This window comes from Gymnoscopelus braueri (assembly GCF_963280865.1).
Source record: "Gymnoscopelus braueri genome assembly, chromosome: 2".
NCBI lineage: Eukaryota > Metazoa > Chordata > Actinopteri > Myctophiformes > Myctophidae > Gymnoscopelus > Gymnoscopelus braueri.
The window spans coordinates 22,492,737-22,520,267 of NC_137604.1; the positions used below are offsets into that span (position 1 = coordinate 22,492,737).

Consider the following 27,531-nt stretch of genomic DNA (forward strand, 5'->3'; position numbering starts at 1 on the left):
ACACACACACACACACACACACACACACACACACACACACACATACACACACGGACGGACGGACGGACGGAGTGCAAAACATAGTCTCAGCCATGCCTTTCGGCCTGGCGGAGACAATAAACAAAACTATTTCGCTACTCACCGAAACAAGGGCAGTTTTGTGTTGTTGAAAGTCTATTCTCCGGGGTGGAGAGCCTCTCAGGACCCCATCTTCTCTGTATACACTTTTTGGGCAGAAAATAAAATATGTCCGCCAGACGGAAATTATTTTGTTTACTCCACTGCGCCCTCTACAGATCTGGTCAATGGTAATTTATATAGACCAGATCTGTAGTGGAGTAAATACAATAATAATAATAATAATAATACAAAATTATTGTATTTTCTGCCCAAAAAGTGTATTATAGTAGTATAGTAGTAGTGTTCTGTCCTGCCAGTTGAAACTGAGAGATGAGTAATGTACATGGTCTTAGATTACAATACAGTATACTGTATATGACATTCAAAACATCTTAAAATGCCCACAGGTCCACCACAATGTTCTAGTTGTAGTTACTGATCACCTTCATCACAGCAAGTGGTGGCCTTCGTTTTAGAACACCCCTATATTAACTTTAGAATAAATAAACAAACACATTTTCGGTACATTTCTGGTAGCTATTAAAAATGGTGTTTAGAAGTTATAAAAAAATATATATATACCAGTGAAAGATTATATAACATTTATGTTTAATAGAAAAAGTTACCCAGTATGACTTTGATCCCTAGGTTTACTGTTTATTGACCACGTGATCAGTGTAAGCAAGATTTTGACTGTGACCAAAATTCATGGGTTTTTGGAAATTTCAGAGGACGTGAAAATGACAGATTGGAGGTTTAAGGCAAGTCTTGCCAAAACAAGATTCTGGAGAAGCAAAAACATTAGAAAAGAAAGTGTTTTTGTTCTTTCAGTTAATGTTTAATTTACATACGCTTTGTTGACCATTTAGGTACACAACTACCGGGCAGATACAACCACAATTTGTCCCCTCATCCTTTGCGAGGTTCGATGAGTTGTATATTCAACACTCTGAGTTACAGACCTGTAAGGTTCAATTTGGTTCATAACTTAAAAATAATATTATAATATATATACAATACATATATATATATATATATATATATATATATATATATATATATATATATATATATATATACACACACACACACACACACACACACACACACTGTATACGTATGTATAAACTGCGTGACGCCCTTATACACACTATAAACAATATGCATATGAGTATGCAATACTCATATGCACTCATGCATGCATGCACACCCACACACACACATTTGTTTTTTATTATCTAAAGCACTATGACTATGCGTTTGTGTATGTATATGTGCTATATAAATAAACTTACCTTGCCTTGATCCTATAGTTGATCGGCATCCCAGAGTTGTCTGTACTATACACCCCCCCACAAAAAAAAAGTTGAAAATGAGTCGAATGAAACGCGATGCTCAGCACAGGGAAGAGGGGTGCTCCTTGCGCGTCTTTGCCATAGAAATGCATGGCGGAAAAACGCTTTCTGTGGACACAGCCCCTAATAGAGCATATCATAGATGAACAATACGAGAAGGAAACATTAAAGAGGATGGTTAATTTAACCATTTAATAATAATAATAATAATATACGGTCATCACTCATTTGGGGTATTTAATTGTCCCAATACATTTGCACAGAACATGAAATGTGTCCTTTGCATTTAATCCATTCTAACTATTAGGAACAATGGGTGCCATTAATACAGCACCCGAGTAGCAGTTATGGCCCCTACTTTCAAGGTAATCAGAAAGATTATGCAGTTCACACTACACACTACACAACACAACTCTCTTTCTTGAAATCAGGTGTCTTAAATCGCTTTGGTTTCCTGACTGCATGACTGATCACACACACAATAGACAGATGCAACATATAGACGTGCAATATGCTTATCGTTTTTATTCCAGTGCATTTTAATATCTTTTCATCATATATTTATTGTTTACATTGTCTTTCATGTTTGTTTTACTTGATGAAGGCAACTGTAATTTCCCTCCTGGTTCAATAAAGTAGGCCTATTTCAATTCAATTCAATTCAATTCTAACACACACACACACACACACACACACACACACACACACACACACACACACACACACACACACACACACACACACACACACACACACACACACACACACACACACACACACACACACACACACACACACACACACACACACACACACACACACACACACACACACACACACACACACAAATAACTAATACTCCAGGCTGAAGAGTTTAAAGTGACTGTATGTAAAGATAAAGATCTGTTTAAGTGCTTGTAAAGATCTATTTATGTGCTTGTACTGTAGATTTATATTGGTCAAATAGAGATGGTAAAATCAGGCAAAAATAATAATTAAATAACATTAAAAAAGTACCAAAACCTGATAAAAAACGCTTACGTTTTTGTGTTTTTTCGTAAATGAATGCCTTACTCGATCATACTACAGGATCACACAAAAGCATCTTTTGACATTTTTTTATTTCAATCCTGAAAAGTAACAGTTTTGGAGTTCTCCACCCGACAGAGACGATATATCCATGCATTGACGATATGATAGACGTATGTCCATATTACTGATGATAGATATACGCTATATTATGCTTATTAATAGTTTATACATGAAGCTAACCTGGTCAGTCCAAATACAGATGGCTTGGTCAGTCTTTATGAGTCTTTACAGTAATTACATTAGGAGAAAACTACTGATTATCCCTTCAACACATGATGTTTGCTCATTACCTGAAACATTGACTTAAATGTATGTTATCAATACGTTTGTTCTCGGTACATAATGACAAAGTGTGGACATCGTTGTTGAATTATATCATTAAGGGTTTGCTTTTAGAGAAAGACACACAATGGAGATGTCATATGTCAACAACATAGTCATTAAATATGGTGTTAGGATGAGAAACCTTTATTTATTGATCCTTGTGTCACTCTGAGAGCCGCTGAAAGAATGATTACAAGTCAAACTGTAAATGTTATGTAAATGTTTACAACAAGTCAAACTGTAAATGTTATGTAAATGTTTACAACAAGTCAAACTGTAAATGTTATGTAAATGTTTACAACAAGTCAAACTGTAAATGTTATGTAAATGTTTACAACAAGTCAAACTGTAAATGTTATGTAAATGTTTACAACAAGTCAAACTGTAAACATTATGTAAACAATCACTTTATTGTTGATGTTTCTGGATCACTGTCCAATGTAGGTCACATGTTTACTATAATTCTGTATGATATTGATTAGATTATAGATCTATAATGATAGAGATTGGATTAGATTATAGATCTATAGTGTTATAGATTGGATTAGATTATAGATCTATAGTGTTATAGATTGGATTAGATTATAGATCTATAGTGTTATAGATTGGATTAGATTATAGATCTATAATGATATAGATAGGATTAGATTATAGATCTATAATGATATAGATTGGATTAGATTATAGATCTATAATGATAGAGATTGGATTAGATTATAGATCTATAGTGTTATAGATTGGATTAGATTATAGATCTATAGTGTTATACAGTAGCTTAGATTATAGATCTATAATGATACAGATTGGATTACATTATAGATCTATAATGCTATAGATTGGAAGATCAGATGACACTTTACTGATCACTGTTGTGCTGGTGTGTGTGTGTGTGTGTGTGTGTGTGACTGTGTGTGTGTGTGTGTGTGTGTGTGTGTGTGTGTGTGTGTGTGTGTGTGTGTGTGTGTGTGTGTGTGTGTGTGTGTGTGTGTGTGTGTGTGTGTGTGTGCGTGCGTGCGTGCGTGCGTGCTGGTGTGTGTGCTGGCATAGACATATAAAGGTAGACGCCTCATTCGGCTCTGAAGCGTCTGTATCTCGGGCGCGCTTCCTGCTTCCGCAGGGCTGCCGTGTGCGTCACACACGCGGAAGTTCGGTAGGCCAATCAGAGGCAGGTGGGGGCGGGTCTTTTTGTAACCCAGCTCTTAACCCAGGTCTTAACCCTTTGAGAGGCAGCAGCTGACAGCTGTGCCCAGCATCTAGTTAGTTGGAACTTGGCAAACTCCACACTCTATTTGTGAAATTCAAATAAGAGACTGGTCCTTTTTCATATCAAGGTCCATTATTTATTCAGCATTTGAGTCACGGAACACCGTTTGATAAGCTTTAGCCTCTCACACCCAAAACGTAGAATATGTTATCGTTCGATAAGCTGTTGTCAAAATAACAATTGTTTACGTTCTCTAATTGTGTACTTGTTTAGTAAGTAATGCAGATGTTTAACAATTTGACTCTTGACAGTGTGAAATGTTATACTCAAGATTTAAAGATCTATAAGGGTCCATTTGGTTATTATCAACTCTCCATCATTTAGCTGGGTACCACCTGGAACCCCCTCAATGACCACTGGTGGTTCCCGGACCACTGGTTGAGAACCATTGCACTGACAAGTCCCGGAAAAGACGCACTGTGATTGGCCTGTAGTCAACGCACTGTGAGCGCTGTGATTGGCCAGTAGTCACTTTGAGTGACAGGTTCCCTGCGGAAGACGGAAGAGCCGCCGTGTATTGCGATACAAGTCGCCCCAATGAACTGCAGAGGCCAATGAGGTATCTAGGTTTCTAATATCTATGTGTGCTGGTGTGTGTGTGTGTGTGTGTGTGTGTGCGTGCGTGCGTGCGTGCGTGCGTGCGTGCGTGCGTGCGTGCGTGCGTGCGTGCGTGCGTGCGTGCGTGCGTGCGTGCGTGCGTGCGTGCGTGCGTGCGTGCGTGCGTGTTGGTGTGCTGGTGTGTGTGTGTGTGTGTGTGTGTGTGTGTGTGAGATTACTGTAGAATAATTGTTTCATGTTACACATTTCACAAATATCTTGGTCCATTTCTTAGATTAGTACAAAAAACATTGTCTCATTAATCTCACTGTATGCTTATTAAGCATTACAGTGGATGACGATGAATAAATTGGGAAGAAACTAACTTATTTGAATCCAAGATGAAGGAGTTTCCTGTATGGTGCAGGTCCGCCCCAAAGGCCCCTGAGGATAAACAGTTGAAGAACAGTTAAATTAATTAACATTGATAAATGATTCATTAATATGAACAGTTACATGAATGATATTCATAAAGGATTCATTAATATGAAGAGTTACATGAATGATATTCATAAAGGATTCATTAATATGAATCTTTGCCTTGCCTACTTGTTGTTAACTAGTTGTACGAACTCTTGTTTTATTGTTTTATTGGATCTTGTTTATTCGATACACTTATTTGTTTTGGCTCTTGCTCATTTGATTTTCCTACTTTGTCTCATCTGTTTATGAAAGTAGGTAGCTGATATATTGCACTTTTACTTTGGCGCTAGGTATACTCTTGGTTGCTTGTTTTAGAAGAGAATGCACTTAATGCTTCTGGTGATTAGTAGTTTTGTTCCCTACCTATGTTGAATGCACTTATTGTAAGTCGCTTTGGATAAAAGCGTCTGCTAAATGACTGTAATGTAATGTAATGTATGAACAGTTACATGAATGATATTCATTAGGCCTGTCAAAAAAAAATCGATTCGTGAATAAATCGCGATTCTTAATGCCACGATTTTTTTAATCGTTTCAAATGTTCAGAATCGATTTTTTCGATTTAAAAAAAAAAATAATAATAATAATAATACATTTTTTTTAAAAAATGTTTTTGACCCAATGACAAGGAGATATGATTTTTTGAAGATTTAGACTCCCATCCACTTCCTTGTTAACTTAAAACTTAAAAATTCTGTATCTTTTTCTCAATGAAAAATCTCTGGCATAAAACAGCTAAAAAAATCTGAAATAACTCTGGCATAATTTAAAAAAAAATTACCCAAAGACCAAGGAGATATGATTTTTTGAAGATTTAGACTCCCATCCACTTCCTTGTTAACTTAAAACTTAAAAATTCTGTATCTTTTTCTCAATGAAAAATCTCTGGCATAAAACAGCTAAAAAATCTGAAATAACTCTGGCATTCAATGTGTTAAGTTGCAGACCTGTAGTGTAGGTCTAGGTCCATTTGTTAAAGGCTAAAATAGCTCATCTGCAGCACATCTTTTTTCATCACTGAACTGTGAAGTCACAGTGTGAATGTGTACTGTTTGTGTTTTTTTCCCAGCAGCTGATGAGATGACTGACTGTGTGTAGTGTAGGTCCATTTGTTCTCAAGTTGAAGACCTGTAGGTCCATTTGTTCTCATTTGTACAAGACCTGTGGGTCCATTTTGATGCCTGGTCCCCAGAACTGCATATATTCTGTGTTCAGTAAAGGTCTAGAAGGTTTAGTTAAATGTCATGATGATGATGTTGTTAAAGGCTAAAATAGCTCATCTGCAGCACATCTTTTTTCATGACTGTGAACTAAGTGTGAATGTGTACTGTTTGTGTTTTTTTCCCAGCAGCTGATGAGATGACTGACTGGCAGCTTTAAGACCAGGATGTAATGTAATAACATGTTGTTTTTATAAGGTTGTACCTTTTTCACTGGCACTTTGTCTGAAATAAATGTCAGAAAGACTGACTGACATGATCTGGCTGCATTGAAGTGTATGATTCAACTTTTCATGGTTTATATTGTTCAGAATTGTTTTAAAATGTTCTAGTATAATTAAAGCAAAACGATTTGGGGAAGAAAATCGCAATAAATCGCAGAATCGAATCGAATCGCAATTAATTGCAGAATCGCAATTTAAATCGAATCGGCACCCTAGGATTTAATCGCGATAAATCGCAGAATCGAATCGAATCGCCATTAATTGCAGAATCGCAATTCAAATCGAATCGGCACCCTAGGATTTAATCGCAATAAATCGCAGTATCGAATCGAATCGCAATTACTCACAATTAATCGCAGAATCGCAATTTAAATCGAATCGGCACCCTAGGAATCGATTTTGAATCGAATCGTGAGGTAAGTGAATCGTGACACCCCTAATATTCATAAAGGATTCATTAATATGAACAGTTACATGAATGATATTCATAAAGGATGTTTCTTCAGGGTGCCTGATACATTGAAACTCTTGCCACATTGTTTACAAAGGTAAGTTTTTTTCTACAGTGTGGATGCGCTGGTGTGACTTCAGATGACTTGATACTCTGAAATTCTTGCCACACTGTTTGCATCGGTATGGTAATTCTCCAGTGTGGATAATCTGATGTGACTTCAGGTTACCTAACTGACTGAAACTGTTGTTACACTGTTTTCAGCAGTGTGGATACGCTGGTGTGTACCAGGGATTCCGTTAGCCGGTATTTACCGGCCATTGACCGGTAAAATGTTTAATTGGCCGGTTGGGAAAATGCTGTTATTAGGCTATTTTATCATTTAAGCCTATTATTAATATTATTATTTGCATAAAGTAGTGGGTCGTGGATATTATGCAAGCACAGTGACTGTCTGTCTGCAATGGATAAAGTGGTGAAAGTTGGTGAAAGCAACTATAGAGGCAAGTAATCAACCTCGCGCAAGGCCACATATATCATGACATATATAATTAACGTTAACAAAACAAAACAAAACCTACTTTTGCATATCAAGGTTGAATGAGAATCGATGTAAAGCCCAAAACATATATTAATTTGTTTATACTGTGCGACGGTGTTGCGCAGGGAAAGGCTGTGGCGCAGGGTAATTAGGACTCGCCCTAAAACACCCTCGCCCCCATTTTTCTCTCTCCATTGTTTTACTGACTGAGGATTGTTCTGTTCGTTGAGTCAATGATGACCATGTCCTTTAATTCCATAGGCTTCTTTATTTATATCAACCACATGTGTACAAAATGTTTGTCAGATGCATGAACTCTATATGAACTCACTTCCTGCCTCTGTGCATTCATTATATAGATACTGACCCACTACTGACACTACTGACACCTTGTGGCTACAGACAATACAAACTATCATAGATAATCATCACAAGGATAAGGGTAGAAATAGATTTAGGATTAGGTATAGTTTTACTACTGAGGTTAAGATTAGGAATACGGTTAGGCATAGTTTACTGATATGTTTAGGAATACCAGGTGAATACCGCCGGATTTTCCCCGGGGCGACTGTGTTTTGGGGCGAGCGGGCGTTTTGGTATTCGTCACGCAGCAGTTCACTCATGCCCACTTTATTCATTTCATTGTTGGCAAGCGACATCTCTGCATGATAAGGACTATAGTAGATCATATAATTTAGTTATCTATAAAAACAGGAACAGATTGCATCTGTGATAAAGTGGAAAGAAGCGCAGCTCTAACGTAACGAGGTGTAATGATCAGTTGGGTGCATGTACTGTATGCAGTGCAAACACGCATGTGACGTTAATTATAATATGGCCGGTAAATGTATTCTTTGGCCGGTAAAATATAATCCTGCCGGCCATGGTGGCCGGCCAAAAAATGCCTAAAATGTTCTAAAATACTGTAGCTCTTGACACACTGTTTACAGATTAAAGGTTTTTCTGCAGAGTGGATACGCCGATGTGACTTCAGGTGACTTAACTGACTGAAACTCTTGTCACACTGTTTATAGTGGAAAAGGTTTTTCTCCCGTGTGGATGCGCTGGTTACAGAAGTGGGTTTTCAGTGGGTAAGTCAGCTCATGTGTCGCTATTTCTTCTGGCTGAGTTAAAGTCTTGGTAAACTGTTGACGACTGTAAGACCTTGGTTCGTCTGTGTCTCCTTTCTGGTTGGTTACAGTGCTAATAATTTGCAGACAGACTGCTGAGGGGATCTGTGCATTCCCCATCATTTGGCAGGAGAGGTCAACGCGATAGAATGGGATGGAATCTTGAAATATTTGTCCTCGCAGGTCTCTTTGTCCGGGTCTCTCTGTCTGGTTCCCACTTTCTGACCCTCTCTAAGAAAACTCACTTTTGGAGGAAGTGACAGAATAATGTAATTTCCACACCTTAAATAGATAGACCAAAGTTATGGTCTGACATCACACATGATACAAACAGTTGCCATGCATGCCTAACCACATTGATTTGTGCAGGCATCGTTGCAGTTCCTGCTTGTGTCTTGGCATGCTCTTATAAGTGGGCTCAATCTCAACATTTGGAGAGAGCCCATTTATGTGTATGTCATAAATTGGCCAAAGCCCGCTGGGAATGCATGCCCCTTGGGTTATGCAATACCCGTTGTCAGAGTACTCAGAGGGACAGCTGCCACAATGCTTATTTTTTCAATATTCTTTTGAAAATAGCAGATCTACAAGCTCACAACATGTCGCGATGTGACGTGTTGTGAGCTTGTAGATCTGCTATTTCCCCCCAAAAATTAAGTGGTACATAGTGTGGTACATAGAGTAGTATATAGTGTAGTATAGTGTACTATACATACTTGAGCATGCCGTGCCAGTAGAGGTGGGGCATCATGTCAGCCTTCATGTGGAACATGGTTCGTCTCTCTTTGCTCTGGTCGAAGGGGAAAGTCTCCAGAGGCTGCATGTTGAAGTCAAACTCAGCCAGGATCACAGTGTTGTAGCTGGTCACCAGAGGACACGATGTGTAGCCGTCATACTGAAAACATACAGATATTAATCACCATGTATATATATATATATACAGTATATATATGGTCACCAGAGGACACGATGTGTAGCCGTCATACTGAAAACAGTACAGATATTAATCACACTTTGCAGTAATATGTTAACAGTATTATCCAAGTCATACTACAAACAGTACACATAGTAATCACTATGAATATATATATGGTCACCAGAGGACACGATGTGCAGCCGTCATACTGCAAACAGTGCATATAGTTATGATATATTATATATTATATACAGTCATATTTTAACAGTATTATCCAAGTCATACTGCAAACAGGGCACATTAGTAATCACTATGCAGTCATATCTGAACAGTATTATCCAAGACTGAAAATCCAACACGGACAATAAGGGGACCATGTTTGTTCACAGAAACGGAGCACTTTGGATATCATGTCCAGCGGTGCTCCTCTCCAAAAGTTGAACTATTTTGTACTTGAGGCACCAAAAAATAATGGATGCTGTCTGACTCTGAGAGCACTGAACTCTGTAGTTCACAAGCACAATGTTATTGTGTGTGTTTTGTCATGCCATGTGGGATACTGTAATGACACTGTGATGATGGTGTTTTTGTGATGTTGTTCTTCTGTCGGTACCATTTCTGTATCCTACAGTACTTTCACTGTAACTTTAACTGCTGTGTTGCCTCAAAGATTACATCTTCGTCAGGTCATGTCCTGACGAAGATGTAATCTGACATCGAAACGTTGTCGTTGCTCCAGCTTCTTCTTTATTCAGTCATATGTGTCCGCTCCTGAGACGCGCCGCTATGTCAGCGGTCCAGGATTGATGTTTTTAAAAATGCAAACACATGAAAGAACACCAATAAAGCTGCTCACCTTGGTATCTGGCACGCTGTTGTTCAGCACTCTGCTGATAGTTCTGTCCAAGATGGCTGACTGTGCAGCTGAAAGGGAAATGTAACGTTATCTTCCTGTATTAGTTTTTCCTTTCAGTCAGTTCAACACTTGAAGCTGACCACAGACACGGTCCACTTCTTTTTTCCCCCTCTAGTCTATACAAAATCTCTGTGCTGAAAATTGAAGATGTAGCTTACGAGCTTGCTTGTGAGCTTGTAGATCTTCTACTTTCGCTGAATGTTCGCCCAGAATAGGGACGCTAGGTTGAATTGCGATGTTAAATTAAAGGTAGTGTAAGTGATATTTTTTGGTTAAATAAATAAATAATAATAATAGGGCTGTCACGATTACACAATTTTACTTGACGATTTGACGAACTTGACGAATTGTCACTCAAATAGTAGTTTCTGTCGTTGAACATTGGAACACTATGAATAAAAATTACATTTCTGTTTGGCTGTTAGGCTTCATAAACAAAAGTCGCAAATAGGGCAGATATAAGATATAAGAAATTACTGACACATTAAATAATTTTATACTTTAAAAATGTTTTTAAAATAGCGGAAATAGCTGATCTACAAGGTTACAATGCGTCACAAAGTATTTTTGGGAAAATATATGAACATTTTGCAAAATGGAAACGATCATGACCATTATGCAAAATAAAAAGTCTTGGCCGTGGGCACATTGGTACAATCTATACGTACCCACAGCAGCAGCTGTCTTGGCGGTGGGCACATTGGTACAATCTCCGATTCCAAAGACGTTTGGGAAGCGTTTATGTTGGAGAGTCTCTCTGTTGACATCCAACCAGCCAGCCTCGTCAGCCAATGAGCTTCCTTTTAGCACCTCACTGGGTCCCATTGGTGGGGTGACATGAAGCATCTCATACTGATGAAGAATGTATAGAATTGATAATCATTCATTCATTAGAATTTAAATATTTTTTTGAATAAGGATCATTGTAAACATGAAAAGATACATTACATGCATTACTGTATCAGGGCTGAAGCTATCAATGATCCTCTTAGCGATTATTCTAGCCATTACTTTATTGATTAATTTAATAATCAAGAAGCACTTTTTGGGATCATACAAAATGTATAAATCAACAAATCAGTGAAAAGTGAAAAAAAATTATTGAAAACATTATAATGGACTAGTCTATTTAACCACTTAAGCCCTATTTTATACTTTGTCGTACAACAGTGCTGCACAAAAATAGCAAAAGTAGCCAATGTACAAGCTCACAACGCATGTTTTGAGCTTGTAGATCGGCTACTTTTTGATAATAATCTATTAAATCAATTAGTTTGATTAAGCATTGCATCCATATACTGTAATCTGAATCTGTTATAGATTGCATAATACACCATAAAAACATTATGTTAAGGAGATATAATTGCTGAGATGCTTCTGAGAGAAATACCTCAATCACTTTGGTATCGTCAGGGTTGTCCAGGTTTTCAAACACCGCTTCCTGTTTGTCCGGACGAACTTCCACCAGGTTGTGACGAAGGTTCACCTGGATGTCACGACTCTTCACGACCTCCCACAATGCATCAGCGTAATGTTTGACCCCAAACAGCACCGGTAGAGATGTGTTGTAGATGATGTTGGCCTTTGACCTTCGGCCTGTCTGATGAGGAAACAACCAAAGACAATACATTCAGGGTGGATTTAAAGGTTTAAATGTGCTGGAGGTGATATGTTTTTGGTTAAAACAAAAAGTTTTCATTTTTCACAGTAATCATTGTATTGCTATTGAGTGTTTGTTCAGTAACAGTGTTAAATAGCTCTATATTGTGATAGTTATCATTGCTATAGAGTGTTTGTTCAGTAACAGTGTTAACTAGCTCTATATTGTGATAGTAATCATTGCTATAGAGTGTTTGTTCAGTAACAGTGTTAACTAGCTCTATATTGTGATAGTAATCATTGCTATAGAGTGTTTGTTCAGTAACAGTGTTAAATAGCTCTATATTGTGATAGTTATCATTGCTATAGAGTGTTTGTTCAGTAACAGTGTTAACTAGCTCTATATTGTGATAGTAATCATTGCTATAGAGTGTTTGTTCAGTAACAGTGTTAACTAGCTCTATATTGTGATAGTAATCATTGCTATAGAGTGTTTGTTCAGTAACAGTGTTAAATAGCTCTATATTGTGATAGTTATCATTGCTATAGAGTGTTTGTTCAGTAACAGTGTTAAATAGCTCTATATTGTGATAGTAATCATTGCTATAGAGTGTTTGTTCAGTAACAGTGTTAAATAGCTCTATATTGTGATAGTTATCATCGCTATAGAGTGTTTGTTCAGTAACAGTGTTAAATAGCTCTATATTGTGATAGTTATCATCGCTATAGAGTGTTTGTTCAGTAACAGTGTTAAATAGCTCTATATTGTGATAGTTATCATCGCTATAGAGTGTTTGTTCAGTAACAGTGTTAAATAGCTCTATATTGTGATAGTTATCATCGCTATAGAGTGTTTGTTCAGTAACAGGGGTCTCCCTGTCTCTCCAGCTATTTAGCAAACAAGAAAATACATTTTCAGGTGGGGACACCAATTTTATAGTGTTCCAGTTCCAATTTTGTCTGCTGTTTAATTGTTTTGTCACTTCCAATGCCACTTGTTTATCCTGTAACCTGTATGAGTTCTCTCTCCTGATTGGATGAAATTGTTATCCCGACCTGAACATGTACTTTCTGTTCACTAAAGAGCTGTAACAAACCCCTCTGTTACTGAACAAACACTCAAATGATTCCTATGGTAAAAACAGAGCTATTTAACACTTATTTGAACAAAACAAGATCACTTACACCAGTGGTTCTCAAAGTGGGGTCTGGGGACCCCCAGGGGTCCATGGGGGGGTTCCAGGGGGTCCCCAGCAAAATGATTGATAGATAAGAAACAAATGGACCCTTACAGATCTGGAACTCTAAAAGTGTACAAATGGAACCAAAATGGACCCTAACAGGTCTGTAACTCTGAGAGTGTACAAATGGAACCAAAATGGACCTTTACGGGTCTGTAACTCTGAGTGTACAGAAATGGAACCAAATGGACCCTTACAGGTCTGTAACTCTGAGAGTGTACAGAAATGGAACCAAATGGACCCTTACAGGTCTGTAACTCTGAGAGTGTACAACTGGTCTATGTGTACACTCTCAAGAGTTAATGGGGGTCCGAGGCCTAATGCATACCAAACTGGTGGTCCTCGAAATGAAAAAGCATCTTTAATTACATATTAGTGGTTGTTTGTTATTTGTATAATAGTCATGAGCAGAAAGCCTTTCTTATTTATTTCTTATTTGTTTGTTATTTTGTTTAATAGTCGAGAGCAGAAAGACCTTTCGGAGGAAAGCGTCAGTGAGGTAGACGATCTTCTGCGGCGCTCCGGCACATTTGACGGGGGTGTTGGGGAAGGAGAAGACGGCGTTGCCCTCCCTGAAGCTCTGCAGAGCTCTCCACGTCTTCTCCACCGTCTGGACAGAGTAGTTTGAGCCGATCTTTGGATGTTCAAACGCCTCTGGCAGACCTTTGATCTACATGATGAAATCAAGGAAAGAATGACATGTTGCAACAGCTACAGTAGCAGGAAATACAGTGATTACAACACACTGCATAGCGCTACCTCCTTACAGTATGTCCACAACTGTTACTTTTCAGGACATGGAAAAAATAACATGTGTTCCAATGGCTCCGATGTACAATTTTACAATGAAGGCATTTAGCAGACGCTCTTAATCCAGAGTGACTTGCAGTAAGCAAGGTAAACACAAGGTAATACATCAAATGCATGTAGTGCCTCAGTGATCCAGGGTCATAGGTAAACCAAGAACCTAGCATCAGTCTAAACATTATAATATCAAAAAATAAATGATATGTACATTTGAAACCCTATTTAGTCACAAGCTCTTGTTAAAGCCTCACTATGTAGCTTGTTTTTAAATTAATAAAAATGAATGAGATTTTGACCAATGTACATGTACAGTAAATGTAACGTATACAATCTGTATGGTAGAGTATGTTAATACAATATAACTTACACAATCTGTATGCCCTGCTCTTCTATTGAGACATTAAGATCATGTCAAAGGTCATGACAGGATCTGACAGGCATTTTGACCCGATGGTCAAGATTCAATTTATCCCCTGAGCAAGCAGGCAGGCTCTATTAGCTCAATGGTAAAAATCTCAGCACTTGAGCAGGAAACCGGGTTCAAATCCAGGGTAGAAGAGGAAAGTTACATAGTGCTGCTTTAAGACTTTTCATTGGTTCGATATTTATAAAAACCCACAAACCCCACAACACTTTCCCTTTCAATATTTTTCTACATCATCATCACATACAGTAAATACCTAGTATACAGTAAATACATACCTAGTACTACATACAGTAAACACCTAGTATACAGTACATACCTAGTACTACATACAGTAAGTACCTACAGTACATACCTAGCACTGCGTACAGTAAATACCTAGCATGTACATACCTAGTACTACATACAGTATATACAGTACCTAGTATACACTACACAGAGATGTCCACGAGTCTCTGAGCTCGAGTCCGAGTCAAGTCTCAAGTCTTTGAGGCACGAGTCGAGTCAAGTCTCAAGTCTTTGAGGGTTGAGTCGAGTCCGAGTCAAGTCTTAAGTCTTTGAGGCACGAGTCGAGTCAAGTCTCAAGTCTTTGAGGGTTGAGTCGAGTCGAGTCCGAGTCAAGTCTTTGACGGTCGAGTCCGAGTCAAGTCTCGAGTCTTTTTAAAGTTTTTTTTTTAATTTTAATTGGGGGGGGGGGGGGGATTCTATTCTTAATTTATTTAATTATGTATTTATATGATGTAGCCTAAGGCTGAAATACAGTTATTATGCACACACACACACACACACACACACACACACACACACACACACACACACACACACACACACACACACACACACACACACACACACACACACACACACACACACACACACACACACACACACACACACACACACACACACACGAAGGCATAGATGTAAAAGTATAGACAGGTCATAATAAATCACATTAGATTCACAGATTAGAGATTTTATGTATTTTCCCCACAATTTATTTTCATTCAAATGAAATGTGATAGAACTTGCACTAATAATGACTTTAGTTCATTTTTCACTCTTTAAAATATAGTATTTCTCAATTATTAATAATTACAGCTTGTAGATTGGCTATTTTCACGATTTTAAATTGTTTTTAAATAATAATAAAAAAGGAACATACAAGATTTCCACCCGACAGCGATAATATATAGCCAATATGGTTCTGTATCAGTATATGAGTCAGTTTTTGCAGATTTCATTCTAATTGGCTACTATGCCTGCATAAGGATAAGGATAAGGATAATTCCTTTTAACAGGTCGTTCATGAAAGTCCTTGCGGTCTTGTTTCCAATGAGAACCTGTGAGCAATTGGGGTTAAGAGTCTTGCTCAGGGACAAATTTCATATCATCGGCACATATGCTGGGATAGCCTGGAATCGAACCTGGGGCAACCAGGGCCAGCTGGTTCCCTAGGCGGGCTCACTAACCACTCAGCTATGGCCGCCCCTAAATATGAATTTCATGGGCCTGGGTAGGTCACCCTGGCTTGGCGGAGATATGCCCTGTTGCGCACAGGTTAGGCGAGCAGAGCAGTGGCGTCTTATCTTCTCAGCAGTGGCGTGATATCTCTGTGTCTCCTCAGCTGTCATAGACATGTCACTTGCTTGTAGTCAGTGGTTCTCAACCTGTGGGTCGGGACTAGCTGTAGTATACAACCCTCGTAGACGTATTTATGATTCAGAATCATAAATACGTCTACGAGGGTTGTATACTACAGCTAGGTCGGGACCACAACGGAGCTCACAATGCCTCGCAAGCTTGTAGATCTGCTATTTTCACAATATTTATCTGTGGAATCGAGTCAAACTAAATGTGGATCCCCAGTTCAAATATGATTCTTTTGGGGGTCACGGCCTGAAAAGGTTTGAGAACCACAGCTTTTATGCAGTGAACATTACATGAGCGTAGCGTTTACCGTGGTGAAGTGTTGAATATTCACCCAGCTGGGTTTAACGAAATGAAAATCCGATGTTTCCTAAACGTGCTGTCACAGATGATCCGACCATCTTATAAAAAATGTAAGCATACGCCAAGATAACTGAGGTTATATAGCTGATTCTGAGCTAAACATATTTGTTTAATTTCGAAGTTTTTATATTTAAACTTTATGATGAAAGGCCGCGGCGGCCACACACATAGCAGCTGTTGCGCTCGCCTCTCCATGTTTTAGTTAATGAGCAGCACGAAACAGCTTGACTGAAGCCGGCTCCGCGCAGCGCGCACTGGAGCGGAGGTTTCTTTGCGGGGGGGGACAGGGGAGTGGAAGTTTCTTGGGCATTTCATTCATTTATTTGTCAAAAAAAAAAAACATAAAATAAAGATTGTCCACGAGTCTTTGAGGCTCGAGTCGAGTCAAGTCTCAAGTCTTTGAGGCTCGAGTCGAGTCAAGTCTCAAGTCTTTGAGGGGCGAGTCAGAGTCGAGTCGAGAGTCTCGTTTTTGGCAACTCGAGTGCGACTCGAGTCCGAGTCCCTAACTCGAGTCCCCATCTCTGACACTACATACTGTACCTAGTCCTACATACAGCACAGGTATGCCGCTATCTCTACTCTTCTTCCCTTTCCTGAAAACTACAAATGAATGGAGCCAATTGTTTACACCTGTAAAACTGTGACGTGACAATAAAGCTGATTGTGATAGTGATGATAAAGAGACAAAAGACACTGTTTCCAGTGTAATGTAACCTTACCTTCTCATAATGCAGCTGTAGACCCAGAGCCACTATCAGATACTCATATGATATCTGTTGAAAGAGTTTCATATTAGTAGCTTGACGGATGCAAGATGTACCCACATGTGTCCCTAATAGGCAAACATTCAGATAAAATAGGTTATCATTAGGAGAAAACAGCCTCACAACAAGCTCACCACGCCTCGTGACACGTGAACTTGTATACCAATTGCATTCTATCAGGAGAGTAAATTCAGGATAAACAAGTGACATTTGAAGTTATGAAACAAATCTGGAACCGAAACACAATTAGTCTGTTTATTATAGAGCTGGAGAGACGGGGAGACCCCTGTTACTGAACAAACACTCTATATAGTCCAGCCAAACTAGCTCATTTTGGACTTAAAAGTAAAATTAATTGTAACATAATTGTTTTCTTCACAGACCATTTCTATGAGGTGTCTTGAACACCATACTAAAGGTCCTAAGAAATCCTATTTGCGGAAATATGTTTAATTGGCATCAATCCAAGATGTCCGCCAATTATTGCAAAAAGCCATATAAAGTCCAATTTTCATTCATCTTCAAACTACATTTTGAGGTGAGGAATTCATTTAAAATACTGAAGTGCAAGAGAGTCCTTGTTTTTTTTTGGCGTGTGCATATCTATATATGACTTTTTGACAATAATTGGTGGACATCTTGGATTGATGCCAATTAAACATATTTCCGCAACTAGGATTTCTTAGGACTTTTAGTATGGCGTTATGGACACCTCATAGAAATAATGTATGCTGAAAATAATTCTGTTACTATTACTTGTACGCTAGTTTGCCTGGGCTAATTATATAGCAATGATTACTATCAGAATAGTCTTTAACAATAAACCTTTAGTTTTAACCAAATACTCACTGACAGCACCTTTAAATAGTAGAGTATAGAATAGAGTAGAGAATAGAGTTCGATCATCATAATGACTTGATTACAGATGATAAGACCAGATGCACATCAAGCCCTTAATGGTTTTGAAAACAGATGATGACAGTAAACTTACTTCCATTCCGTCGTTTGTTCGGACTGTGTTTGTTTCTGGGTTTATTTCTTCAACTCTGGATTTGAGCCACTTCACTCCAGACGGGATGACACTGGCAGTGGAGCGACCGGACGAACTCACACTTTTAGCACCAGCGCCAACTAGTGTCCATATCGGCTGATAGTAGTGCATCTGGGGGGAAGGGGGGGGATAGTCTATTGTTAGTGCCATAACTATGCAATCTTAGCATTATTTTACACACACACATACGCGCATGCGCGCGCGCGCACACACACACATGCATGCACAGTAGTTTGTCTACTGTCAGAAAGTCACAGTGAAGACAGAAGTGACAGGGTTCAGATTTTTTTGTGTCAAGGACCCCCAAATTGATATGTATTTGGCTGTGGACCCCCGTCTGGAAAGGTTTTGTGGCAAGGACCCCCAGAAGAGAAGATTCATGTAAAAAAAAGAAAAAAGTATTCAAAAGTTTCCAAACATTTTTGATATTTTATATATCTTCAAAAATAGCAGATGTACAAGCTTGTAGATGTGCTATTTTTGAATAGCCAACATGATTATGAAACTGATAAAGTGGTTAAAATGATTGTGATGCTGTATTAACACATTTTGCTGAGGACCCCCTGGAACCCCCCTAAGGACCCCTGGGGGTCCCCGGACCACACCTTGAGAACCAGTTGTCATGATCCATGTCAGTTCTGTATTCCTGTTATCTTTTATTGTGTTCCATGTTTACTAGTTTCAGTTAGGGTTTTACTTTTCAGTTGTGTTCCTTAACATTTTTAGTAATGTTTTGTTCTTTGTTTCTTAGTGAGGTTTTGCTTAACACTTGTGCACTTTTATTTTGTACTAATGTTCTAGTGTCTCCTGGTTTCCTCTGCTGCTGTTTCCTGTCTTGTCTAACCAGTCCTGTGATTAGCCTATGTGTTGCACCTTTGTCCTTTTAGTTGTAGCCAAGCCTAGTGTTGATTGTCACTTAGTTTCAACTGTGTCCTTTTGTTCCCTGTGTCTACGTACTCTCCTGTTTTCTCAACTACTTTACTAGTGTTCTGTTGTAAACTCCTAGTGCGTATAGAGCTGTGGTTCTCAAACTTTTTAATTTCAAGGATCACAATAACTCTGAGTGTTCAAATGGAACATTTGTACACTCTCAGAGTTACAGACCCTTAAAGGAATATTTCACTTTCAAAAAAACTTTGGGTAATTTTATCGTCTACTCAGGCTTTTGAGAGCCCCCCAGACCGTTTTTAAGTTGCTTGATTCAGTATTTAGATATCTGATATTCATTTTATCAGACACGCCCCCTTCCTATACAAACCCATTATAACTTCTAAGTCCATTTTTAACATGTTAAATTCATCAAAAACACACCCTGCCCTCCTAATACGCGAGGGGGCCGTATTTTTTTGATTACTTTTTTCATTTATTTTTTATATTTTCTTTGGAAAATGAAAAAAATTCAATACAATAACAAAATTAAATAAAATAAATGAAAAAAGTAATCGAAAAAAACACGCCCCCCTCGCGTATTAGGAGGGCAGGGTGAGTCACCAGAAGCAAGGACGGGTGTTTTTGATTAATCTAACATGTTAAAAATGGAGTTTGAAGTTATATTGGGTTTGTATAGGAAGGGGGCGTGTCTGACAAAATGAATATCAAATATCTAAATACTGAATCAAGCAACTTAAAAACGGTCTGGGAGGCTCACAAAAGCCTGAGTAGACAATAAAATGACCCAAAGTTTTTTTGAAAGTGAAATATCCCTTTAAATAGACGTATTTAATATTGCGGCATACAAGAACTGTGTTCCAAAAATAAACAAATGAGCCGGGCGGGTTGACCCATATGGATATGAAGCATCAACTGACGGCGCGAAAATGGCAATGTTACTGCCGCCGAATTCATTACATTTTCGCCAGAAACTGACTGTATCAAATAGTCAGTGACTGACTATCGTAACGATACTGCCAGCCTGTGCCTTTCTGTTTGCACTTGGGTCCTAAATGTGCTACTCTGCTACTCACCGAAACAAAAGTTCCATATGATCAATGGTAATTTATATTGACCAGATCTGTAGAGGGCGCAGTGGAGTAAATAAAAACTATTTCCGTCTCGTGGACATATTTAATTTTCTGCCCAAAAAGTGTATTATACAGAGAAGGTGGGGTGCTGAGAGGCTTCCCACCACCTTTCAACAACACAAAACAGCCTTTGTTTCGGTGAGTAACAAAGTAGTTTTCTTTATTTTTTACTACAGTTGGAGCCCTCGCAGCGCAGTGGAATTCTTTGTCTATAAACAGAGCCGAGCGCCTGGCAGGGCGTTAGAGAGAACTCACTAACGCTCTGGACCAGGGCTAGTTAATGTGGTGCCCTCACACCGTGACACCAGTGGATTAGACTTACTTCACTGGGTTCCACCACAGCCACATGCTCTGCTCCTAACTTCCTCTTCATTCTGGCGCTCATGGTGATCCCACCACTTCCTCCTCCCAGAACCAGACACCTGTAATGTTCTGCAGCTGAACACCTGCTGGTGGTATGAAGCTGACAGACCCCTCTGTTCCTCAGGTGTCTCAAACGGTTCAATGCAGCCATTCTGTGTTGGGACATGAAGAATAATAATGTAGTGTTAATCTTTTTTTTTTTTTTCGCACAATGAAAACAGTACATTAGGTAACAATTATTAAAAGACACAAAATAAGTGCAGTTGACAAAGGAACCCCATATAGGGCTTATACAAGGTTCTCACCTAAAATAATAAACACAAGTAGTAACATAGTATCATAGTATCCAAACGTGTGTGTGTGTGTGTGTGTGTGTGTGTGTGTGTGTGTGTGTGTGTGTGTGTGTGTGTGTGTGTGTGTGTGTGTGTGTGTGTGTGTGTGTGTGTGTGCAGAAGTAGGGCCACACTATATGGTAGAAGCAAGTGGAGAGGCTTGATTCATTCACCATTCGTAAGGATGAACAGAATAGAATGAAATGGAATAGAAACGTTACCTTTTGGCTTCACTGTGGTTGTATGTTTAAAAAACAGGCAAGATACAATAAATGCACAAGCAAACAACATCTGTTTAATTTCCCCTCTGAAAATACATGATGTATAAAATCGTTGCAAACCACCTATCTCCGTTTTTCAACTTTTTTATTTTCTCTAATAAATCAGTGCTATTGAACACCCTTTACGTCTGTGTGTGGGTTTTACAAATATTTAAAGGTACGGTAAGTGATTTACTTTGGTTAAAATAAGTGTTAAATAGCTCTATATTCTGATAGTACTCATTGTGTGTGTGTTTGTTCAGTAAAAGGAGTCTCCAATGTCTCTCCAGCTCTTTATTAAACAGAAAATGCATTTTCAGCACTCTCCTGATTGGCTTAAAATGTGTCACCTACCTGAAAATGTACTTATATTCTGTTTACTAAAGAGCTGGAGAGACCCCTGTGACCGAACAAACGCTCTGTAGCAATGATTACTACCAGAATATAGTACTTTAACCTTTTAACAAAAAAAATTACTTACCCTACCTGGCTTTAACCAATGAAAAGTATTAAAAAGCACTTCTGACTAAACCGCCTAACTCCATTGGATCCTAAAACTATCTGTGTATCAATTATGATTATGGGACTGACCTCTATCTGATTAGCCTGAGGCTACGAGCTCAATCCATGGTCTTGAAGGGCGGACCCAAACACAGCCGCCTGGATTTGTGCGTGGCTTCCTATTGCTTCACCAATCTATGTCCCCGCCTCCCCTCCCCTCCCCCCCTCGGCCTGTGCACGGAGCACGCCGACGTCACCAAATTTAGAGCGACGCCCCTCTGCACTCTGATTGGTTAGGAGATAACAAGGTCCAAGACCATCGTTCTTGCATCGCTCCCCCAGGCTTTTTTTCTTTTGTAACAAAAAAAAAAGCCTGGGTTTCCGAGGCTACTATCTGATTGACCCAGTACATACATGTGTTGAATCACTCTAATCTGCATAAGCACATACTGATACACTTAACGCCATGACAATCAACTATTTTCTGTTTTTGTCCTTGTCTCATATCTTCTGCGTCATGTGTCCAATACTGTATATATTCTCTATGTGTGTAATAAACTTCCGAACTTGTGGTGTGATACTGCCTGGTGCCGTCTTGTTCTGTGCTCACGCGACTCAGCTGAAACATCACTCAGCACCCTTAGTAGTAGGGGGTACTAAGCACAAAAAATGGCCAAATCGTTACGCGGCGGATAAAAGCATGAAATTTTATACAGATGTCCCTTGGGTCATCCTAAAACATCCTAGAAGGGGTGCCCAAAAAAATCTTAAACAGGAAGTGACTTATGGACAAAATTCAAAATGGCCACCTAAACTGTTGACCGTTGACTCAAAAGACACCAAAAGAATCTCCAAAAAGCATACAATTTGGCACATATGTCCCTTGGGTCATCCTAAGACATCCTAGAAGGGGTGCCCAAAGGAATCTGAAACAGGAAGTGAGTTATTGACTAAATTGAAAATGGCCGCCTAGTGTTGTCGATTGACTCAAAAGACAACTAAAGAATCTCATAAAAGCATACAATTTGGCACACATGTCTTTTTGGTCATCCTAAGACATCCTAGAAGGGGTGCCCAAAGAAATCTTAAGCAGGAACTGAGTTATTGACAAAATTGAAAATGGCCGCCTACAGTGTTATCTATTGACTCAAAAGACAACTAAAGAATCTCATAAAAGCATACAATTTGGCATACATGTCCCTTGGGTCATCCCAAGACATCCCAGAAGGGGTGCCCAAAAAAAATCTTAAACAGGAAGTGAGTCATTGACAAAATTGAAAATGACCGCCTACAGTGTTGTCGATTGACTCAAAAGACAACTAAAGAATCTCATAATGGCATACATGTCCCTTGGGTCATCCTAAGACATCCTAGAAGGGGTGCCTGAAATGATCTGAAACAGGAAGTGAGTTATTGACTAAATTGAAAATGGCCATGTACAGTGTTGACAGATGATGCAAAAGACACTCATAAAAAATTATCTCATAAAAGCATGACATTTGGTACAAATGTCCCTTGGGTGATCTGAATGCATCCTAAGGGGTGCCAAAAAAAGTTTGAATAGTCTCTCAATGGAAAACACTCCTCACGGGCTGCACTGCTACAATATTCAAATCGAGCAGCCAATCTAGCATTTGGTCCAGAAGCCTGAAAGCTATGCAATCTCTAACATCTCCTGACAAATAAATTAAAGTCGCTGATTCGTGGACACCTTTATGGACACTCTTGCCAGAGGCTGCTTAAGTTTGTAGAGAACTCAAGTGTGGCTGCAAAGCTGAGCCCTTCTGTTCGAGAAAGTGTAGATGCCGGGATGCTGGGTTACCTTGCAGAGCATTATGCCAATGTGCTGGTAATTGCGAAATGGCACACATGAATACATGTAGTTACTAAACACTAATCACAAAAAAACAGTAATGATCAGGAAGAAAATACATGAGAAGATAGAGTGTAAAACAAGCAAGAAGATGTAGAGTGCAAAATAAATAAGATGCAGAGAATAAAATAAGAATACGCAGAGTAAGATAAGATGCAGAGTAAAATAAATGAGAATATGCAGAGAGTTAGATAAATAAAGAAGATTCAAAGAGTACAATAAAAAAATTATGCAGAAAGTAAAATAAATAAGTGATGTAGAAATGAAAACAGAAGGTAGACTACAAGATACGGCAAGTTATGCACTGCATAACCTGTCGTATTGAGTCTGCATAATATGCAGACTGCCATGGTCAACTGTTTAAACAGCCATTTAGAATTTCTTCAACATGGTCCCTTCCTAAAAAGTTTAATAAACAAGCAAACAAATAAATAACCCCTTCTAGGATATATTAAGAAGCACTCAATGTACGTACCAAATTATACACTTTTATGACGTCCCCTTATGTTTTCTTTTGTGTCAACTGCTTTTAGGCGGTCACTTCCTGTTTAAAACCTTGTAGGATGCGTTCAGATCACCCAAGGGACATTTGTACCACATTTCATGCTTTTATGAGATTCTGTAGGTATCTTGCATCATCTTTCAACACTGTAGGCGGCCATTTTCAATTTAGTCAATAACTCACTTCCTGTTTCAGATTATTTTTGGCACCCCTTCTAGGATGTGTTAGGATGACCCAAGGGACATATGTGCCAAATTGTATACTTTTTGGAGATTCTATAGGCTTTTTGAGTTAATCGCCAACACTGTAGGCGGCCATTTTCAATTTAGTCAATAACTCACTTCCTGTTGAAGACTTTTTTGGGCACCCCTTCTAGGATGTCTTAGGATGACCCAAGGGACATGTGTGACACATTTTATACTTTTTGGAGATTCTTTAGTTGTCTTTTGAGTCAATCGACAACACTAGGCGGCCATTTTCAATTTGGTCAATAACTCACTTCCTGTTTCAGATTTTTTTGGGCTCCCCTTCTAGGATGTCTTAGGATGACCCAAAGGACATGTGTGCCACATTTTATGCTTTTTGGAGATTATTTTGGTGTCTTTTGAGTCAACGGTCAACAGTTTAGGTGGCCATTTTGGATTTTGTCCATAACTCACTTCCTGTTTAAGATTTTTTTGGGCACCCCTTCTAGGATGTTTTAGGATGACCCAAGGGACATCTGTATCAAATTTCATGCTTTTATCCGCCGCGTAACAATTTTTCACTTAGTACCCCCTACTATAGTTAGAGGGAGACTCATAGGACCACATGGTTGGTCAACTAAATTCACAACACTGTCCTAACTCCAACTCAGGTTTTGTTTTTCGTCTGACTTCGTCATTCTAATCAATGATGGACAAAACAACTATCTCCACATTAATGGTCAAAAACCTCGTCCTAACTCCACTTGAGCTGTATTTGGGTAAAGTGTTGATGATGATAAAGAGTCGTTTATCAGGCCCGGTTCAGTTCAGTCTCTCCTTGGTTTGCTAAGGCATCATGCTGGTATGGTATGTAGTACAGTATGAGTAAGTTAAGGATTTCTGTTCTGTTACAGTTACTGCTGTTTCCTTATTCAACGGTGAATGAGTGTTTTGATTTGATTAAGTTAACCTTTGTTTACATTTGCAATTTACAATGTAGGCATAATACAGTAAGCAAGGTAAACACATACATAGAATGCAGAGTAGTGCCTCAGTAAACTAGGACCACAGGCAAACCAAGAACCTAGCATCAGCCTAAAAACAGTATAACATCAGGTGTGTGCATAAACGTGCCAGCATGAGGCGAGGTAAAAAGACAAGTATCACAGTGTAGTGTTCAGTGTCGTTAAGGTACATACAGTTCACCAGGCCAGTTCATGCCATAAGGAAAGGTAAAACAAACACATAGAAAGAGTTATAGAGGACAGTTGTAGCTGCATTCTTAGTGCATTCCTTACATTGGTTCACCATGAGGTCACCAATATAAGGACTGCAAGAAGAATGTTGTAACAGTCAGACAGACAGACAGACAGACAGACAGACAGACAGACAGACAGGATGTCAAAGACAGAATTAGCCACAAAACTGAAAGTCTCAGTAGTATTATTATTATTATTATTATTGTTATTATGTGAGGTACCACATGTCAGACCATATTTACTGAAAACAAACCAGTAGGTTAACTTTTTGATGCTAACCTACAGCAGGGTAGCCTGGTAAACCCTCCCTCCGGAAATCTCATTTCCATTTGATTTGAAATCAAATGGAAATGAGATTTCCGGAGGGAGGGGTAACCAGGCTAACAGCAGGGATCCACTAAGGTTTTTTTATACAGGATCCCATTTTATGGAGAATTTTATTTTATTCTTATTTTTTTTACTATTAGGCCTATAGTGCAATTTCAAAGTTGAACAATTTTTTTTTAATAAAGCATTGAATATTTAGGCTATTAGTCTACAGTACTTCCTATAAAACACAAATTAATGTAATATATTATATGAATTAATGTTATTTTAAAGGTCTGCACTGTTAGCTTTCATTGAGTGATTGTTTCAACGTGGCAGACTGAGGCAGACTATTTCCTCTAATTCCTCAAACTCAAAGGTTATATTTAATATTTACATAAGCTACTCCCAATGGTAAGTCGCTCTGATCAAGTGCACAACTTGTAAGCAAATGGTATCTTTTCCCCCTAAGTCAATACTTACATCCTGTACAAGATATACAACAGCTGCTATAAGATCAGATGTGACATTTAAACATTATTCTAAAGTATTAGACTAACTGTAACTGTTCATAATGGGTTAAAATAAAAGGAACCGCTCCCAAAACAAAACCTGACACTTCAGTGATCCACATTAAACTAACTATAGGGGGAAAGCATATCAAATATACAGGTATTAATAGAAAAGCTTATTAAATATAGACCGTACATGTATTAATATATATTAAATATAGATCACACAGTTATTAATACATTTTGCCTCAAACAATGTAAACAACTTACTTTAACCTTTCTTCAATCTGTTGCGTCACTGGTGGTGAAAAACAAGACCCGAAATGAACCGTGTGTAGCTAGCTACAGTAGATGTGTATGCACGTGCACGGCCACATGCACGGCACAGACATGAAGTGTAGAAAGACGTGAAGTCAAACTGTGATAAAGTAACTAACTGTAACTGTAGCTGAACTACTGAACTTCCTTCTTGCTGCACATCGACGTCATAATATATTAAACCCAGGTGTAATACCCAACGTGTCCACAAGATGTCAGCAGTTGACCTATTTTATCACAGTGGAATGTGGCGCAGTGCAAATTCACATGAATAAATGAACAGCCCTGCTGCCTTTCATATACATGGTGTTTATTTGAACCATTTGAACCTGTTACATTTAAAGTTGTGGTTCTCAAACATTTCCATGTAATGAACCCCAGATTGACATGTAGGATCTGAATCTACCATATGGAAAGAGTCTGTGTCAGAGACCCTTCTCTCTCTTCTTCTTTCTTTCTTTCCAGCTCAAGTGGAGTTAGGAGAGGTTTTTGACCATTAATGTGGCGATAGTTTTGTCCATTAATTTTGTCCATTATTGATTAGTCACATGGAAATAAAACCTGAGTTGGAGTTAAGTGGTTTGAACAACAGTTTGAGGATCCAATGGAGTTAGGTTTAGTCAGACT

General features: G+C 38.7%; 1 protein-coding gene across 2 annotated transcripts; it reads right to left on the reverse strand.

The window, feature by feature from the left end:
• Positions 1–2,515: 2,515 nt before the first annotated feature.
• sqor (sulfide quinone oxidoreductase) lies at positions 2,516–27,053 on the reverse strand. Of its 2 annotated transcripts, XM_080419700.1 has the most exons (11): positions 26,857–27,053; positions 20,816–21,008; positions 18,413–18,583; positions 17,377–17,430; positions 13,889–14,083; positions 11,964–12,173; positions 11,242–11,425; positions 10,514–10,581; positions 9,458–9,636; positions 5,079–5,136; positions 2,516–3,069 (listed from the first exon to the last, which is right to left on the reverse strand). In XM_080419700.1, the coding sequence occupies exons 2-10, from the start codon at positions 21,005–21,007 to the stop codon at positions 5,079–5,081; spliced, it is 1,311 nt and encodes a 436-aa protein (XP_080275826.1). In that variant the 5' UTR covers position 21,008; positions 26,857–27,053; the 3' UTR covers positions 2,516–3,069. The 2 variants fall into 2 exon arrangements, with proteins under 2 accessions (XP_080275826.1, XP_080275825.1); XM_080419699.1 differs by lacking the exon at positions 2,516–3,069 and having other exon boundaries at positions 3,788–5,136.
• Between the last annotated feature and the right edge of the window lie 478 nt (positions 27,054–27,531).

Bases quoted from the DNA above. Each gene is read 5' to 3' on its own strand.
- sqor (XM_080419700.1), bottom strand. From the start codon at position 21,007: ATGGCTGCATTGAACCGTTTGAGACACCTGAGGAACAGAGGGGTCTGT. The intron at 12,174-13,888 runs GTCTTTCTGCTC...TTTCCTCATCAG, and splicing joins CTGACGCTTTCCTCCGAAAG to ACAGGCCGAAGGTCAAAGGC. The intron at 10,582-11,241 runs GTACGTATAGAT...TTTCCCTTTCAG, and splicing joins CAAGACAGCTGCTGCTGTGG to CTGCACAGTCAGCCATCTTG.